General features: G+C 38.2%; 1 protein-coding gene across 1 annotated transcript in view; it reads left to right on the top strand.

Annotated features, from left to right (window-relative positions):
• LOC102827704 (proprotein convertase subtilisin/kexin type 5-like) overlaps nt 1-20,232 on the top strand; it is a 472,359-nt gene that overhangs the window by 259,568 nt on the left and 192,559 nt on the right. The window contains exons 6-7 of the mRNA XM_006834928.1: nt 10,825-10,913; nt 15,066-15,238. Coding sequence (XP_006834991.1) covers nt 10,825-10,913; nt 15,066-15,238 — 262 coding nt within the window. The remainder of the gene's footprint in view (nt 1-10,824; nt 10,914-15,065; nt 15,239-20,232) is intronic.

Genomic DNA, 20,232 nt, shown 5'->3' on the forward strand with positions numbered 1-20,232 from the left:
CTCAGCATACAGGTCAAATAAATATGGTGAAAGAATACAACCCTGTCACACACCTTTCTTAATTTTAAACCATTCATTGTTCCCTTGTTCTGTTCGAACAACTGTCTCTTGGTCTGAGTACAGGTTCCTCATGAGTACAGTTAAGTGTTCTGGCATACTCATACTTCACAATGTTGTCCATAGCTTATCATGATCCACATAATCAAAGGCCTTTTATAGTCTGGTTTTCTTTGCTTTCAGCCAAGATCCATCTGACGCCAGCAATTATATTTGTCCTCTTCTGGATCTGGCTTAAACCTCTGGAAGTTGTTTGTCAATGTATACTTGAAGCCATTTCTGTATTACCTCTAGTAAAAGTTTGCTCGTGTGGGGTAGCAAAGATATTGTTCGCTGATTTCCACATTCCATTGAGTTACCTCCCTTTGGAATGGGCACAAATGTAGATCTCTTCTAATCAGTTGGTCAGGTAGCTGTCTTCCGGATTTCTTGGCATAGATGAGAGAGTGCCTCCATTGCCGCCTCACTTTGTTGAAAGACTCCAATTTGTCTTCCATCAATTCCCTGAGTCTTGCTCTTTGCCAATGTCTTCAATGTACCTTGGACTTCTTCCTTCAGTATCATAGGGTTTTTTGGGCTTTTTTTTTTTTTACATTTTTGTGTGAATTGAATGAAAGTTTACAGGGCAGATCATTAGTTTTACAGTCAACAAATCATATCCTTTTTTCATTACAATGATTATAATCCCCTCTGTGTACCATCAGTTAACAGTATTTCTCTCTAGTCATTTCAACTCTTTTTTTAAAATAAGCACTCAGGCATATATAACAGTTTAAACCACCAAAGGGCACATTCTGCAAGTCTACCTCTTGGCTGCCAGCGCTCAGTCCTTTTCTTCCCATGAATCTAGAGTCCTCAGCTGCTCCCTGTCTCCATGTCCCCATTGCTGCCTCCATCTCTGGTGTCGCCACTTGTGCTCTTCTTCCTTGATGGTCCTAGGGTCCTCTGTTTCTGGACTGTAAGATTTACTACTCCCCTGTTTTTGTTGCAAAACTTCTACCTTTACAGTTGTGACAGTCGCAATTAGTCATGATAACAGTTACTCACTATTGAGTCATAAGAATTTTATCCCATTTCTTTTTACCACGTCATTGGCTCTTGATCATGTTACCTCTTGAAAGGATTGAACATCGACCATTTCCTTTTGGTACAGTGACTGTGCAATGGCTGAGGGTTCTCTTTTCCTTACATTATTTTTTTCCCTTGAATCTCTACTATCCTAGTGAAAGTGAAATGGTATATCATTGTGTTTTGTTTTGCTTCTCTAATGAATCATGATGTTGAGCCAGAAACATGTTTTAAATTGTCTGTATTCCATTTTATTTTAGATGATGTCCAATTTCTTTTAATTTTTGATCTATAGATACATTATAATTTATATAATTGGGTTATCTCTTGACAATCTAGAATCTTTCTTAATAGTATTGTGAACATACACAAAACAGTTTAAAAAGTGATTGGTTTTCCAAGGGTTAGTTACTACATGAAAATCTGCTAGTTAAGTTCTTAGTTTGGTACATCTGGATCAAAGCCCAGCATAGTGAATATATTGTTTTCTGGCCTCAAATCTACTATAACTCTCTATGTGCTGCAAACACTTTGGATGTTCATAGACTAGTTTCTTAATAAAAGAGAATATTAACAGAAGCAACAATAACAACAACAAAAGTCTACAACTCAGAATTTGCTTTCCTTTGTGATTTTTATATTTAACTGGCCCTGGATATAATTACTGCTGACTACACTTGTTCTTTGGGAAAAGAGAAAAAAAATTGTTCGCATGGTCAAACTTCAAACAGATCATGGTGATATCTCTTCTTCCATGATCTGTTTAAAATCCATGCCAAAACAGTGAGTCAACTAAGGTATAAAAATAAAAAGATGACTGGTGCTTTTCTTGGCGTAATAATCATTGTCATCTGAAGAGAGTAGGTTGTGTAAATATAGGTGAGCTTAGCAATTTGGAGCTTCAATTACAGTATGCTGCAGTATATTATTTAGCTGATACTGAAAACACATGTATCAGCAGTATATTGAGGGTTCTGCTTAGATGAGTTCCCTTCTCCCAAGAATGGCTCCTACATCATGATATAGCGTAATGTATAGAAATCTTTACAGGGAGTGTGTTTGTAAGAAAAGGTCTTGCTTCATTGATGGTGTACGTAATATGTGAAGGACTTTATTATATTTAAGGAATATATAAATTACTTTGTTCTTTCATTTTAGGATAATATGATAGAGTAGCCAGTTAAATGTCTCTCAGTATAGCACATCAAAAACTTCTGGTAAAATATTTTTAAACGTTACGTGGTTAAACTGGTAGGATATCAAGAGTTTCTCAGAGACACGCAATTACATGAAATTGTTACTGCCCAACCAGAATGCCACTTGTTTCTCCCGCATAAGAGATGATGGGTTTGGACCACAGACTTTTCGGTTAGCAGCTAAGTGCCTAACCATTGCATTTCCAAAGGTGGTTCACAGGGTAGATAAATAAATACCCTTTGAGAATTGTTAGCTTATTCATGGTGTTTGTACCTGTAATTTATATTGCTTATGAGCCAAATTTTAAATTTAGTTGAACAGGTCCTGGTCAGGGTATTCTTAGATACCTAATAGAAGCAAATTTTATTTTCTTTCTGTGGACAGTCACCTTTCCATCCCATCATCAAAGTATTCACAGAGGATAGCTCATGTACCATGAGATCCTACATGAAAATTTCACCAAGTACAAGGGGATTAAAATCATTATGAAGATAATTCAGTTGCAACAACTAACAGCAGAATTAGATTCATTTATTTTGTAATGATTAGAAATAGATTCAATAATAATACTTTATACATGTGAAGACATGCATGTTGGAAAATATATCTTAAAAACAAGACTCTCTGAGTTAGTCAGGCAGACTTGAAAAAGAACAATAAGAATTAAATGTAATGAAAAATGATAGTTGAGTGGATTCTATAGCAGATTACTCATCTGTAGACGGAAAAAACTGTACAGATGGAAGCCAAAAGAGGAAAAGACATGGGAAATTCAAAAGAGAGATTAAAGATTAAGTTTATCATATGATTTTTATTTATTACATGAAAGAAGGAACTATTTATTATTCTGAAAAAAGGAACTAAAGACTAATGGGAAGACAGGTTTCACATATAATAGTTGAGAATTCTAAAGAATTAAACTACAAGGTTAGGGATTCCAAAACCATACACACTATATATATATATAATAAAGCTGAAGAATAACAAAGAAAATAGAAGATGTGGAAAACATCTAGAGAAAAACAAAGATTGCCTAGACGGCTGATTTCTTAATAGAAACTAGAAGAGCTGTGTTTGAAATACAATTAGTCTAAAGTTCTGGTAGCATAGTGGTTACGAATCAGGCTGTGAGCTACAAGGTCAGCAGTTCGAAACAACCAGCTGTTCCCCGGAAGAAAGATGAGGCTTTCTGATCCCATCAAGATTTACAGCCTTGGAAACTCTGTACAGACAGCATCGCTATGACTTGGAATCAACTCCACGGCACATAACAACAACAATAACAAAATTCTATTACCAATGAAATTACTTTTCAAGAACCAGAGAGAAATACAGACATTTTCTTGGGGGAAATAAAATTAAAGTGTTAACTACTAAAGAATTTCTGAAGGTACATTTACAGACTGGCATGAACTACAAAACAGAAATAGAGCAAATAAATTAGTGTCAAACTAAGCAGATCTCGCTATGAGTCAGAACGAACTTGACGGCACTTAACAATAACAAGAAGAAGCAGATCTAGATAAACATGGATTGTTTAAAATCTTAGCAAGAGAAATGAGTTATTTCTAGGATTAAATTAAAATCACGGAAAGTGAATACAAGTTGTTAAATTCAAATCATTCAAAGGTCTGTATTGTTTGGAATTTGTAGTGTATAACCATTATCTAATATATGGTGGCTGGTGGTTGTGTGCCGTGGAGTCAGTTGGTTCCGACTCATAGCAACCCTGTACATCTTTACGGCTGTAAATCTTTACGGGAGCAGATCGCCTTATCTTTCTCCTGCGGTACAGCTAGTAGTTTCGAACTGCTGACCTTGGTGTTCGCAGCCCAATTCGTAACCACTATGCTACCAGAGCTCCTATATGATATCTATAGTAACTATCATATAACAGAGTGAAGAATCAAACTAATAACAGGGAGAAATGCAGAAATGAATGCAAATGTATTGCTGTTGTTGATGTTGGGTGCCTTTGAGTTGGTAGCGACTCTAAGTGACCCTATGCACAACAGAACGAAACACTTCCCCATACTGCTCCAAACTCCTAACCTTTGCTACATTTGCGCCCATTGCTGCTGCCGCTGTTCCAGTTCATCTCATTGGGTTTCTTCCTCTTATTCTCTGATCCTCCACTTTACCAAACACGATATTCTTCTTCAGAGACTGGTCCATCCTGATATTATGTCCAAAGTATAAGAGACAAAATCTGGCCATCCTGGCTTCTAAGGAGCACTCTGGCAGCACTTATTCTGACACAGGTTTGTTTGTTCTTGTGGCATTCCACGGTACTTTTAATATTATCTGCCAACACCATAATCCAAATGCATCGATTCTTTTGTGGTCGTCCTTATTCACTGTCCAACTTTCGCAGGCATATGATGTTATTGAAAATATCATGACATGAGTCCGGCACACCTTAGTCCTCAAACTGACAACTTTGCTCTTCAACACTTTAAAGAAGTCTTGTGCCTAATGCAATATGTCATTTAATTTCTTGACTCCTGCTTCTGTGATTGTTACTGGTTGAACTGAGCAAAATAAAGTATTCGACAACTTCAATCTTTTCTCCATTTATATGGATGTTGTTTATTGGTCCAGTGGTGAGGATTTTTGTTTTCTTTACATTGAGATGCAATCCATACTGGAGGCTGTACTCTTTAATCCTCATCAGTAAATATTTTAAGTCCTCTTTGCTTTCAGCAAGCAAGGCTGTATCATCTGCATATACCAGGTTGTTAATGAGTCTTCCTCCAATCCTGATGCCATGTTTTTCTTCATACAGTCCAGTTTCTTGAATTATTTACTCAGCATACAGATTGAATAAGTATGGTGCACACATTTCTTAATTTTAAACCATTCAATGTTCCCTTGTTCTATTTGATCAACTGCCTCTAAGTCTATATGTAGGTTCCTCAGGAGCACAATTAAGTGTTCTGGAATATTCTTTCTCCTCAATGTTGTCCATATCTTGTCATGATCCACACAATTAAAAGCCTTTGTGTAGTCAATAACGTACAGGTAAACATCTTTCTGGTATTCCCTGCTTTCAGTCAAGATCCATCTGACGTCAGCAATGATATCCCTCATTTCACGGCCTCTTCTGAATCTGGCTCGAACTTCAGTTAGTGTATGGTTGCAGTGTTTTTAAGTTATTTTTAGCAACATTTTACTTGCATGCAGTATTAATGATGTTTTCTGATGATTTCTGCATTCCATTGGGTCACCTCTCTTTGGAATGGGTACAAATATGAAGCTCCTCCAGTCAGTTGGCCAGACAGTGTTCTTCCAAATTTATTGGCACCTATGAATGCTACATCAGTTAGTCAAAAGATTTCAATTGGATTCCACCAAATTCCGGCACCTAGTTCTTTGTCCATGCCTTCAATACACCTTGGGCTTCTTCCTTCAGTATCATTGATTCATTGATTCTTGATCATATGCTACCTTTTGATACAGTGACTCTTTGTATTTCTTCCATCTTCTTTTGAAGCTTTCTGCATCTTCAATATTTTGGCCATAGAAACCTTTCATATTTCATATTTCAAATCAAGACTTGGATTTTTAAATTTATTCCCTCAACCTGAGAAATACTGAGTGTGTTCTTCCATTTTGGTTTTCTAACTACAGGTCTTTGCACATTTTGTTATATCTCAGTTTGTATTAAGGAACAGTAAATGGACTTAACTCCCTAACTTAAAGACAGCAGCGATCTCTTGCTCCAGAAAACTTGCATTAATTAATTAATAATTGATAAAATGAAGCATAAGATCAGTTTTTCTCATTAAGGAGAATGTTGCTGTTGTTGTTGTTGTTAAGTGCCATCGAGTCAGTTCCGACCCATAGCGACCTAGGATAGGGTTTCTGAGGAGCAGCTGGTGAGCCTGAACCGCTAACTGTGCAGTTCAAATGGTTTTGCAGTCTGGCACATTAACCGACAGCATCACACCAGGACTTCCATTAAGAATAGATGTTAGAATCTAAACAATTTACAACATGAGTTAATATGTATTCAGACCCTAATGTAGATTATAGTAAAGAGCTCTAATTGTGTTGTGAGATAAGCACTAGACTACTAGCCACAAGGTCAGTGGTTCAAACCCACCAGTCGGTTTACAGGAGAAAGATGAGGCTGTCGATTTCAGGAAAGATTTACTCTCTCAGAAACCCTATATAGGGTACCTATGAGTAGGAATCGACTCGATGGCCATCGGTTTGTTTGTATTTCGTGTATCATAGTATTTGCTAGGTTTGGGAGTGATGAGGATTAGCAGTTGAGCTTGGGACTTAACAAAAGAAATATTTTTTTCTTTTGAAAATTGGTCATTTTTCTAATGAGTAAGGTTGTACAACCTAATACCACAAGAACAAGATAATTACATTATATTACAGACAAGATTGTTATATTCCTAATAACAAGTTTGAAAGCGTATATTCAACAGAGATGCTGAAAAAGGCAGTAAGAAGATTAGGCAATGGTCAAGAAAAGTTTATTCATAAAGCAAGATATACAGCTTGTCAAATTTCATCAGGGGAAGAAAAGAAGTAACAATATAACATTTTTGTCAGATTGTAAAGAAATAAAAGGAATGAAAAACTCATAGTGTACATGGATTTGCTTGGACATTTTGTCTGTTCTTCATATTCAACTTGGCTTTTTTTTTTTTTTTTTTTTCCGCCAGCACAAAAAGTTAATGCTTTGTAGTAATATTTTTCAATTTTATTGTTTTCATGCACTTTGATTATTGGTTCTCCTTACTGTTAGTGGAATTGTTAAGCATTTTGACAATATATTAGAAAAACTGTGTACTTTTGATCCAGTAATTCTACTTTTAGGAAGTTTTTCTCGAGATGTAAAATGATATGTGTATGGAAGATTGTTCTTCACAGCCATCAAATATTAGCAAAAAGCTGGGTAAAATTTCAGAAATAGGATTTGTTCAAAAAATTACAACATGTGTGTGTGTGTGTGTGTGTGTGTGTGTGTATATATATATTTGTTAAGTGCCGTGGAGTCAGTTCCGACTCATAGCAACCCTGAACAGGTTTTCCTAGGCTGTAAATCTTTACGGGAGCAGAAAGCCTCATCTTTCTCCTGCGGAACAGCTGGTAGTTTCAAACTGCTGACCTTGTGGTTGGCAGCCCGATTCATAACTACTACACTTCCAGAGCTCCATATATATATATTGGCAATAAGAGGGGACTTTATAAAAAAGTTCACGGAAAAAATGGAATGAAAATATACTGGCATTTTCCCATAAGCTTTTTGAAGCCCTCTCGTATATTCCATATAATGGATTGGTCAGAATAATATTATTAAACCATTAGAATGATATACAAATATTTATATAGGAAGAGGTGCATGGAACTACTAAGTGAAAAAAGCCATATATAGTATATCTTTTGTGTACAGTTGCATGTGTTGACGTGCCAGTGGTGAGCAGTGATTGCTTAGAGCTGTGCAGGCAGTAGGCATACCTCATGCACTTCTTTCCATAAATTGCTTCACATCTTAATTCTTCTTGTTGTGTGTTGTTGAGTTGATTTTAACTCATAGCTCCCTTACAGGACAGAGTAAATCTGTCCCCATAGGGTTTTCTAGGCTGGAAAACAAGTCCTGGACTGTTAACCGCAAGGTCAGAGGTTCAAATGCACCAATTGCTCCTTGGAAACCTGTATAGGATCGTTATGAAGGGGAACCAACTGGATGATCCACAACAACAACCATCTTTATGTGAGCCTATTGCCAAGTCTTTTCTCTCTCAGAACCACTTGTGTGCTCTTACTTTTACCTTTGAATCAGCAGCCAAGTGCCTAACTATGGTACCACCAAGACTCCTTTTAGTGGTTCTTAGGTTTCCCTCATCTCTACATATGTAGTAGTTGTTGTTAGGTTCTGTCAAATCAATACTAACTCATAGCAAGTTTATGAAAAACAGAAGGAAACACTGCCCAGTCCTGCACCAACCACACACTCATTGCTACCCTTGAGCACATTGCCGCTGTCACTGTGCCAATCCATACGATAACATACAAATGGGATGATGGGAATTGGACTTGTTAAGCAGTGGAGCTCTGGTAGCGTAGTGGTTACGAATCGGGCTGCGAACCTTAAGGTCAGCGGTTCGAAACTACCAGCTGCTCCGCGGGAGAAAGATGAGGCTTTCTACTCCCGTAAGGATTTACACCCTCGGAAACCCTGTACAGGGTCGCTATGGGTCGGAACCGACTCAACGGCACTTAACAACAATGGCAGGATAATCATTGTCTTACCCCTCTTCTGCACTCATGGCAGACATTAGTCATCAATCAACATTCTTTCTCTGAGTTCAAATCCCATGCTATAATTCTTTCAATACCTTCTTTCTGTGACACCATTTTTTAATGGCTTGCATTTGCACTTGAAAGCTTTCCATTCTTGGACCAGATGATCTTAGATGTCCTTTCAGCTATGGGATGTCTCTGATCCAGGAACAAAATTATTACAAGAAACAGCAAGGAATGTTCTTCTGAAGAAACATTTTAATTTTCTACTTCTTATAGTTGTTAAGTACCTATATTAGAATCAGTTCTAACTGAGCAATCCCATAGGGTTTTTGAGACTGTAAATCTTTGCAGGAGCAGAAAGTCTCATCTTTCTCCCATGGAGCAGCTGGGGTACTCATTTCATTTAAAAAGGAGCTTCAGTAGAATCATGGGTTAAGCATTCGGCTGAAAACTGAAGGGTCAGCAATTCAAACCTACCAGGCACTCTGTGGGGGAAAGTTGAGGCAATCTGCTCTCATCAAGATTTACAGTCTCCACGTTGGTCTACCAATAAGGGAAAGTGAGGGAAAAACAGCAATGAAGTTGTGAGCTAAGTCTGACAATGTTCAATAGACTCCTGTCAACCTGGATTAAGACCTGGTTGGCCAGCAGTATGGCAAGACCTGGGGACTCCTGGACCCAGGGACAGGAACATGGGCCACAGAGGACTAGAGTGGAGAGTGAAGTATCCAGCTGATATGAAGTGAGGGGAAATGCACAACAACACCCATAGTACCCATTTGACCTGGTTTCAATGGCTGGATGATCAGAACTCAACTAGAGGAAGAAAGCGGAGTAATTCACTACAATTTGATGAACTTGACTTATCCTAATGGATGGAGTAGCTCAAAAGAGGGAACAAATCTTTACAGCGAGGATCATTCCCACCCCCTCGGTACACAGTGTTGACAGGGATGGCAACTTAGACACTGGATACCCAAAATGGGGGAGCTACAAAAGCACAAAGTGACTGGCTTACAAGCTTTCAAGAGGGAGCCTAGCTCCAGAGCGTGCGGGGAAAGGTAGAATCTCCATTGAGTGGTTTCCAACCTGTCTGGACGGGGCTGGCGAAAGGAGATGAGGATAAGACTCTTGTGGTTCAATAGTAAATAATTGCTATCAGGACTGACTCTGAGTGTTGCAAATGTAAAGGTTGACATTTGCAACAAAAGGAGGGGAGTGGTTGATCTTAAGGTCCAGAAGGGGAGGACCCTGGGACCATCAAGGGAGAAGAGCAGAGTGCAGTACCCTATCCAGAGAAGCAGTGACACCAGAGATAGAGGCAGAGATGATGACGTGGAGAGATGGAGCAGCCGGGGACACTGGACTCAGGGAGGGAGAGGGGCTGTGTGCTGACAGCCAGCGTGCAGGCTTGCAAGGTTTACCCTTTGGTTGTTTGAGTGGTTATATATTCCTGATTGCTTTGGTATACATCCAAAAACCAAAAATAGAGGGGATGGAAGTAAATGCTGTTGAATGATGAAGCGTGGAGGGGCTTGTAATCATTGCAATGAAATGAAATACAATAAGATGAATGTTTAAAAAGTGAAAAGAAACAGGGGAAATGAATTTTAATATCTTTTGTTAAGTAAAATATTTAGATATGTACTTAATATAAAACAATTCTTAATATTTGCTTTTTTCGTATCATTTTTTGAAGTTTGGAGTGTCTTTTGCACTTGAAGTACATCCCTTTTTAGATGGTAAATTTTCATTGGAAATACTTGGCCTATATTTAAATTTAGTAGTTCAAAAGTAGACTCACATCCTTACATTCTGAAGTTTTCTGATAAATGATATGCTTGTGTGCTTTTAATTTGAAATAAAATTTGAAACTCAGATCAGAATCTCAATAGCCATATTTCAAGTGCTCAACACCCACAGTGTGCATGGTGGCTACCATATTACATAGCACAATTTTGGAGAATGGAATTAGAAGTAAACTTCCAATTTTGGGTTAGCCTTCAAGGGGGTTTCTGCTTGGCAAAGCAGGATATCACTCATAAGCATATTGAGAATATAATCCAAAACAGAATGAAATTAAGTGCTGAAAGTTTGCCATGGGCAGACTATGTGCTGGGAACATCACAGCTTGATACATTCTTCACCACTTGGGAGTCTGAGTGGTGGCAATGACTGTTGGGTTTGTGAGAATGGAGTGTCTTACTTTAGAAAGTGTGTGTGTTCTGCCTGCAGGCATGGGACTCGCTGTGCTGGAGAAGTGGCAGCGGCTGCAAACAACTCTCATTGCACAGTTGGAATTGCTTTCAACGCCAAGATCGGAGGTATGGGAAACAAATATGGAGATATAGAAATGAGCCAGGAGCTCTCAAAACTAAATGGTTTTCAGAAGCCTTTTGAACTTATGTTTGCATAATAGTGTTCAACGATTGCTCACAGCAAAATGACCAGTGTTAATATGTGTTAATAATAGTCAAAGACTTCTGAAACAGTCTTGCAAGCACAGACATTTCTTTCTTTAAACAGGCATGAAGAAATGTCTACTAGAGAAGATGTTGTTGTTGTTATATACCGTGGAGTCGATTCCAACTCATAGTGACCCTGCATAGGGTTTCCGAGGCTGTAAATCTTTACGAGAGCAGAAAGCCTCATCTTTCTCCCATGGAACCGCTGGTAGTTTTGAACTGCTGACTTTGCGATTAGCAGCCCAACTTGTAACCACTGCACTACTAGAAAAGATAGGGTCAGTGATATCACTATATGATTGGTGCTTGGGTCAGAAAGCACCAATCATATCAACGCCAGTCAATAATAATTGTGTGGAGGGAAATTCTGTCTTTTGCTTAATCTTCATGAAGAGTTTCTTTTATTCACAATTAAAATGGGAAATGGTAAAATCTTTTTTTGTAGTCCCATATTGCAATGAAATTCTTTTCATTACCGGTTAAATCACCACCACCGCTATACGTGCCCATAGAGTCCTGGTGTGGCACTATAGGATAAGCACTGGACTACGAACCACATGGTCACTGATTCCTTGGAGACTCTATACAGGGTCACTGTGAGCCGATACCAATGCAATGACAATTAGCAGCAACATACATATCTATGCATACCCACAGACTTAAACATGCACACGTTCATTACAAGGACCCAACCAAAGCAGCATAAATCTAAGCATGAATAAGAGCAAATGCTAGCTATCCCATTTATAATAACCTTTGTTAGTAGCAGCTTGGTGCCAAGTCACATATAAATGAGAAGACCATCATAACAGATAGGATAGTTGATCCTGGTGGCATTTTTATTACATCTGGCCTAGAGGTGTCCCCTCAGGGTCTTGTAAGATGAATGAAGTTCCTGGGACCACAGTGACCTATTTGTTTTCAGTTCACTGTGTGTACTATTTGTTTCCACGTGGTAAATAGAGTTGAAACTGAAGAATAAAAATGACAATCTTCTCTGGAGGTAAGGGCATAAAATATAGAAGTCCTGTAACATGGAATAGTTCAGGTGTCTAATAATGATTCTAAGAAATCGCTTTCTGAATCTATCTCGAGTATCAGTCCAGAGTAAATTTCACCTCTAAATTTCTTTTATTTCATTTTGAATTCTTGGAGTGTGGCTGCTTGTTAACTAGTAATTAGCTGTACTCTGATAACATCTGCTGTGTATATGGGGCATATTTGTGAAAGAACTAAGGAAAGGACACAAAGGCTTTTCTCTGAAGAATGATGAGGGTGTTGGAGACCCCAGTCAACAGCATAGTGGCTGTTCAATCATCCCCTCTTGCTGTCCATATCCTGATCGTTATTCTCCACCCAACACTCTCACTGACCTTGAGGGAGATGAACTTGTGACATAACAACTAAATGCTGACTGACGTGCTAAACAGTTGTTAAGTGCGGTCCAGTTGGTTTCCACTCGTGGTGACCCTGTGTAGGGTTTCCAAGGAGCACCCTGGTGAGTTTAAAATACCAAGCTTGTGGTTAGCAGTCTAATGCTTATTCTACAGTGCCACACCAGTACTTTAGTGGAAAGAGATGAATGTATGGAAATGACTTGCAAACTTCCTAACTGTCTAAAGCAAGAACATTCTAAGTTGTACCTTTATCCCCTCAAGCTCAAAGCCCGAAGCTTTGGAGTTGGTTGGATTGAGGAAAAAGAAGCAGTCTTTCAAATTTAAACTTGAAAAAATGGAATTCTTATTTGTAGATTTCCAGTCAGAAGTGTTATCTTTTTAATATGATTTTATTCAGCATTTTATTTGGTGGAATTCACATAACTACCAGGGGCCTTCGGAAAGTTCCTGGAAAAATTCCACTATTTTTTTTATTCCATTTCCCCACAAACTTTGAAGCCTCCTCATAGCATAACAACTGCGTTCAGGAGGGTGTTGTATAAATACACCTGTATGTGGCATTTAAATGTAGTGTTGTTAAATACCATGGAGTTGCTTCAATCTCAGCGACCCTTGGGAGCAGCTGGTGAGATATAACTGCTGACCTTGTGGTTCAAACCGACCTTGTGATTCAGTGATTTATCCCACAGCGCCACACCAGAAGTCCAATTTAGAAATTGTTTATTTGTTGTTAAGTACCGTGGCGTTGGTTCCTACTCATAGTGACCCTGCACAGGGTTTCTGAGGCTGTAAATCTTTATGGGAGCAGAAAGCCTGGAACGGCTGGTAGTTTCGAACTGCCAGCCTTGTGGTTAGCAGTCTGACTCATAACCACTACGCTACCAGAGCTCCTTAATTTAGAAATAGTGGGCACATTATTTTGGGTAGCTGTCTGGTATTTCAGACCTGCCTTTATAGATAAAATAGCTCCATTTCTTGCTTTAAATTGTAAGGATATGAATTAGTGTAACAATCTTTGATACTGTGATAGATGAATTTTGAATATTCAATTATTTTAATTTAAAGAAAACACAAACAAACAACAATGGTGGGGTCATTATACGCAGAGTTTTCTGCTGGATACTTTATTCCACAGGACAGGACAAACATATGACAAGTCTTCTTAATATTGTTTCTATTTGATCATTTTTAAAGAGACTTGTTCACAATCTTTATTCTCAGCACTACTTGTTAACAGACATCTAAAAAAAAAAAAAAAGTTGAGAGAAAAAGGCACTGACGAGACATAACAACCAAATGCAATGTCTTTCAGGATGCTTGGGGGAAATGTAATGTTGACTGAGTGTTTGATGATAGCGGGACCTAATTTCCATATTTTTGGTAAAATGTATTCAGGGATGAAGTGTCATATTATCTGCAATGTCGTTTAAAATGGTTCAACCAAATATATATTTAGATGAAGAAAATTTGGCGGAATCTTACCAAGTGTTGAGTACTGATTTTATCAATGTTTATTATACTATTCTATTTTTCTGAGTTTGAAATTTTTATAGTTAAATGTTGCACTTTTTTTGTAAAAAGGCAAAGATGACATAATTCCTTCAAGAGTATTTTATTTTTTAGCAGTATTCCTATCTCAAATCACATAGTATCTAAAGCTGCCTGATTTGGGATTTTCATCACTTAATCCTCATTTATTGGCAACTGATAAAAATTTAAAATCTATTGCATAATACGATTATCCTTAGGAATAAATGTGGGATGTAAAGATATTATTCTTAAATAATATATTGCGGTGTTTATTTTAATCAGAAATAGGAATATGTTTCCTTAGCAATGAGATATTCTGTTGTTGTTGATTTCCTCTGTTCTTAACAGACATGGATTTTCTCATGCAAGTCTCCAAAATAACAGGAAAGCATGAAAGTCTAGTATTTGACATATAATTTGTTTCTGAGTATCTTAGTTTCTGTTTTTACAAAACAGGGGCAATAAGCAGTTCCTGTCTCACAGTAATACACTTAAATGAAGATTAATGACTGAACATGGCTCAAATCCTCTGAGAATTATTTGAAGTGTTACATGCACAGAGAACATTCTCATTTATTATTTGAGTCATAAATAACTTGGCAAAGAAGTGCTATATTGAGTTCGCATCAGGAGATAATGTTAAATATGGAGGAAATTAGACCAACCTAATTTGGCAGTTTTTCAAAATTTGTGAGACTACAAAGGTCAGAATGTTTTATAGCAATTATGAACACTAGGCACCTAATGAAAAGAAATTTAGGGAAGATGGATTGCCTGAGGCTTTCTTTGTTAAATACTCTCTTAAGAGAGGAAGAAGAAAAGAGACAAATCGTGATACCTGCTGTGGCATTTGTAGACTTGGAAAAAGCATTGCATCCAGAAATTTTAAAGACATTTTCCTCTTTGACATGCAGTATAACTTCCTTTCTCCTCCAGTAATGTCTCCATTATCTTTTTACTGGGAAACAGGTTCACTTAAATATTAAAATAATAAAAGTTTATCCCCCCCCCCCCCCCAAATATCCTGGATCTGAAATATGTCATGGGCTGTTTGTAATCAGTCTTCTCCCTGTCTGTTTCAAAGGAGTGCGAATGCTGGATGGGGATGTCACGGACATGGTTGAAGCAAAGTCAGTTAGCTTCAATCCCCAGCACGTCCACATTTACAGCGCGAGCTGGGGCCCAGATGATGATGGCAAGACCGTGGACGGGCCAGCTCCACTCACCCGGCAAGCCTTTGAAAATGGAGTTAGAATGGTAGGTTTTAAAAGCATCTCAGCCCTGTGCTATGTGTCTAGGCGACGATTCTTCCAGGCAACATGAAATCATCCCTGAATCTGTAGGTTCCCAGGACTCTCGTCTTGAGAGGACTGGCCAAAGGATCCATTCCAAATCATGGCAACCCCATCTGCTATAGAGTAGGGCCGAGATCCATAGTGTTTTCTTGACAGTAATCTTTATGAATACAGATCACCAGGACTTTCTTCAGCAAACAAAAATTGGACAATTAGAGACACCAATCTTTCGATTAGTAGACAAGAGCAAATCCTATATGCCAAACAAATGAAACTCAAACCAAATCCATTCTTTGCTAGTTTATTAAGACTCATAACAACCCTATTTGTTGTTGTTGTTGTTAAGTTTGTTCTTGAGTCAGTTCCAACTCATATAGACTCTGAATAGGGTTTCTGAGATTGTAAATCTTGTATGGGAGCAGAAAACCACACCTTTCTCTCGAGAAGCAGCTGGTGAGCTCGAACCACCAACTTTGTAGTTTATAGTCTAGTGCATTTCTTATGGAGCCACTGTGCTTCCGTATGTTGTTGTTAAGTGCCGTTGAGCCAATTCCGATCTATAGCGAACCTGTACAGGGTTTCCAAGGAGCAGCTGGTGAGCTTGAACCGCTGACCTTGTAGTTCAAATGGCTTTGTAGTTTGGCGCATTAACCCACGGTGCCACACCAGGACTCCTGTGCTTCCCTATAGGACAGAATAAAGCTGCCTCATTGGATTCGCAAGATTAACATATCCTCGTGTATGGAACAGCTGGTGTGTTCACAGTGTAGATTAGCCGCCTAACACTTAACCACTGCACCACCAAGGAAAAGAGGCATTACACATTTGGATTGAGCTTTTGCTGACCTGCAAAGAGCTAGCGTTTCCTCCGAAAAGAATAGAGATGAATTTGGATGCTGAGATTTGTTCCAAAACATATATATTCTAATTAAGATGCTCCATTTGCATTTGGAATATGTCAATTCTTGGGACTTCAAGATTAAGGAGAAAAGCTGGGATCATAACACTCTCCAGTTGCCATTAATAGATTATCCAGTAGGGTCTCCTTGACCTTTTGCAGCATCTTCCCTAATCTCCCCTGTGTTCCAGGAGAATATCCTACCTATGTTCGCTCCCAGTATTGCTAACGAGGAAGCTTACCCATCATCATTTTCTTTGATTCCACTAAATATCTACTAACCATCTCCTAACCACTGCTCACTGCCCCCCCCAAAAAAAACATACAACTATCCATATAATCTAATCTAATCTAATAATTCAATAAAATGTCATGAAAAATAAGGGCATTAAATACTTATAATCATGAATAAAGAAGGCCTCTGCCAAACATAACTCTTTTTTCTTAATCGTATATTGACTTTTGGCTGACATAAAGCATATATTTAATTACATTCATTTATGCCCATCATTGCTCTGGGCCTAGCCTGCATTTCCTTCCTCGTCTCTTTTTATCCCTTTGCAATGTAAGCGTCAAGAGTCCTGGTAATGCAGTGGTTAAGCACTCACCTGCCAGTCGGACAATAGGCAGTTTGAACCCACCAGCTGCCCTACAGGAGATGAGTGACAGTCGGCTTCCAGAAAGATCCCAGCCTTGGAAACCCTAGGAGACAGCTCTACTCTGTCCTACAGAGTCGCTAATGAGTCAGAATCAACTCAACAGCAGCGGGCTTGGTTTTGGTAATGTAAGTATAAGGAGTTTTGGTGGTGGAATGGTTAAGTCTTTCCTGATAGCCAAAAGGTTCAAGGTTACTACCACTAGCTTGGGAGAAGAGACCTGGCTACCTACTGCCACACAGATTGCCAAACCAAATCACTGCCATTGAATGGATTCGGACTCATACTGACCCTCAACCTATGAGCCTATAGAGCATGGCAGAACTGACCTATAGGACTTCCAAAGCTGTGATCTTTATGGAAACAAATTACCATATCTTTCTCCTTCAGAACAACTGTTCAGTTCAAACCACTGACTTTCGCTTAATGTCAGAGTATTTAGTTAGTTACTACCTCCAGGACTCCTTCTATAAAGATTACAGCTTAAGAAGCCCTATGGGACAGTTCTAGTGTATCCCATAGGCTCATTGTAAGTCAAATTGGCTTATTGGCACACACAACAATGTAAACATACTCCTTTCCTTAAATCTAGCAGTGCATACTGCATTTTGCTGTGTTTGTGATTCCCTGCTCTTTCTACATAGCACCCTGTCCCACTTCCAAACTTACTAAATAATCCTGTTTGGCATTCAAGCCTCAGTTATAACATTACCTCTTCCCAGAAGTCTTCTCATTGTTCAAACCAGAATTAAAGTATAAACAATCCCCACCCAGTGCTCTCTTTACTTTGTATCCATACTTACCATTTTCTGCCTTATAGCAGAGTTAATTCTGGGGTGTCTTCCTAACTAAATTGTAAGTCCCTAGAAAGTTGAGCCTGTGAGGTACCCATCTTTATGGACTCTGCAAAACCCAGACAGTATGATGAACTCTAGTGTGTGCTCAAGAAATGTTTGTTGAGTCTAATTTAATTTACTACAAATTATGCTAACCACAGGGTTGTTATATATTCAGCCCAGATTTGGCACAGTAGAGTGCATGCAGTTGATTAATGTAGCATTGCAGCTTGAGTACAAATAATGATTCTCTTTTTCATACCTTCATGCGATTGTTGTTAGGGTTTTAATCAGAAAACTGAGCTAAGCAGTCTCTTGATTACTCTGCAGTAGACTGGAGGGGAAAACTTATGTACTTGTTCTGTAGATACTTCCTAACCAAACCTACTCTGTCAGTTTGCAGCTACATTAGAGCCCTGTTAACCCAAGAGGATAATGTTTTAAATCATTGCCGAGAATTTTCCTTTCAAGGTCCTTGAACACCAAATGAATGTGTTTTAAACAATCTGGTGATTCTATGACCAAAACTCTGGTCTCCAAAACACTATTCTCTTTCTGCATGCCATAAATGGAATGGTAATGCAAATTAAATAAACAAAATGCATTTAAATTAAGATTGTATTGTATGGCTTTTAATATGTTGTTGTTGTTGTTAAGTGCTGTCTAGTCAGTTCTGACCCATAGCGGCCCTGTATAGGGTTTCTGTGGAGTGGTTAGTGAGCTTGAACCACCAACCTTGCAGTTCAAACCAACTTTACAGTCCAGCTAATTAACCCACAGAACTACACCAGGACTCCAGCATTTAATATTGTGGTTTGTAGTTGTGTGCCATAGGGTTGGTTCTGACTCACAGTGACCCTGTTCAGGGTTTCCGAGCCTATAAATCTTTATGGGAGCAGAAAGCCTCATCTTTCTCCCACAGAACAGCTGGTAGTTTCGAACTGCTGACCCTGAGGCTAGCAGCCCGATTCGTAACCACTACGCTACCAGAGCTCCTTGGCATTTAATATAGCAAAGAATAATGTGGAATTTCTCCCTAATATGAATATGTTTATATTCCTAATGTAGAAAGTCTCATGAGTGCCCATGTATATATAAAGAATGCTCTATATTCACTAACTGGTTTTACTAACAGACTGATATGCATATCTTTGAATCAGGTGAAAGAACCAATAGATTCCTTTTTTGTTGTTGTTGGAGAATCCCATGTTTAGTGAATCCCTGAAATGGAAAGTCAGTGGGGAAAACAAATGAAAAATTAGGTTCTTTGGTTGAAGGAAGGCAAAAAGAGGATTAAGAATAGAAAGAAGATCATCTGGGAAAACGATTCAGACACATAAACAATTACCAAGTAATAACCAATAACCAGTAATAAAACAATAACCAAGTAATACTCAATAACTTACAACTGAAGGCAATGATGTTTATCAGAGTAGACCTGTGCACCATTTCAATGCTGATTTTTAATGGCTCCTCTGGGTGTGGACTTAAACCTTCAGACCTTCTGCTTAGTAACGTAGTGTATGTATTAACCATTTGTACCACTCAGAAACTCAATTCAAACACTTAGGTAGGAAAATCATATAGTAATCTGAAAAAATTTTACTCTGTACTCATTATTCTTTGCACAAGTAACTCATCATATACAAAATGTTGTTGTTTGATGCCATTGAAAGATAAAATTAATAATACATTTCTCTACCCCATTTGGTAACTCTCATTCATAGTATGTAATGCATCCTTTGCTGCTCTTGTGCACATAAATATGCCAAGCAGGATCGTATAACACTTATGGTTCTGTATTTTTCTGTTTTCATCTAATAGTGTATCATAAGCATCCTTCCGAGGGCATTCTTAAAGAGAGAACTCATGCATTTTATTTGTTTCCTACTTTAGAGTAGGAGGATCCCATGATTCATTCCACATTCCATTGAGGATCTTTCAAGGTTTTACTCTGGAAAAAAAGTAGTTTAGTTTTTAAAACAAACGCTTATTTTATTTATTTATTTTTTTTTTTAGAGTTAAGATAGTTGCAAAAGAAATAGCTCTGAAAAAGAACAAATTATTCTCTGACTCCTAGCATTACATTTTGAGATACAGGAAAGTGATAGAGGTCTGTTTGATGTGAAAAGATCAACTGGATTTTGTTTTTCTATGTTTAATGCACCTAATCTGTGAGGTAGGGTTAAGTCTGGGTTCTGTTGTTTATATACAGGTCACATCACTTCTCTGCTCCAATTTCCTCTTCTAAAGTAGGGATGATAGTAGTATTTACTTACAGAGGTGTTCTGAGTGTTCAATGAGATCGTAAGGCAATGGCACAGCACCTAGAACATAATATATGCTTAATAAATATATTTTATATTTCCATTTATTTTTGTGTTTAGAGAAGTTATGTCCTTCAAGAACACTTCCTTTGTCCTCAGTCCCCTGTCCTTTTCTCTTCTATCATTTCCACACTGCTGAGTGCTGCGTAGGTCCATTGAATTACCTGGTATGCTATGGTAAAAATAATATGGTGCAAGTTAATACTGACTTTCTAAATTCTGCAGTGCCTCTTTGTTAT

This window comes from Chrysochloris asiatica, unplaced genomic scaffold (genome assembly GCF_000296735.1).
Source record: "Chrysochloris asiatica unplaced genomic scaffold, ChrAsi1.0 scaffold00014, whole genome shotgun sequence".
In the NCBI taxonomy this organism is placed as follows: domain Eukaryota; kingdom Metazoa; phylum Chordata; class Mammalia; order Afrosoricida; family Chrysochloridae; genus Chrysochloris; species Chrysochloris asiatica.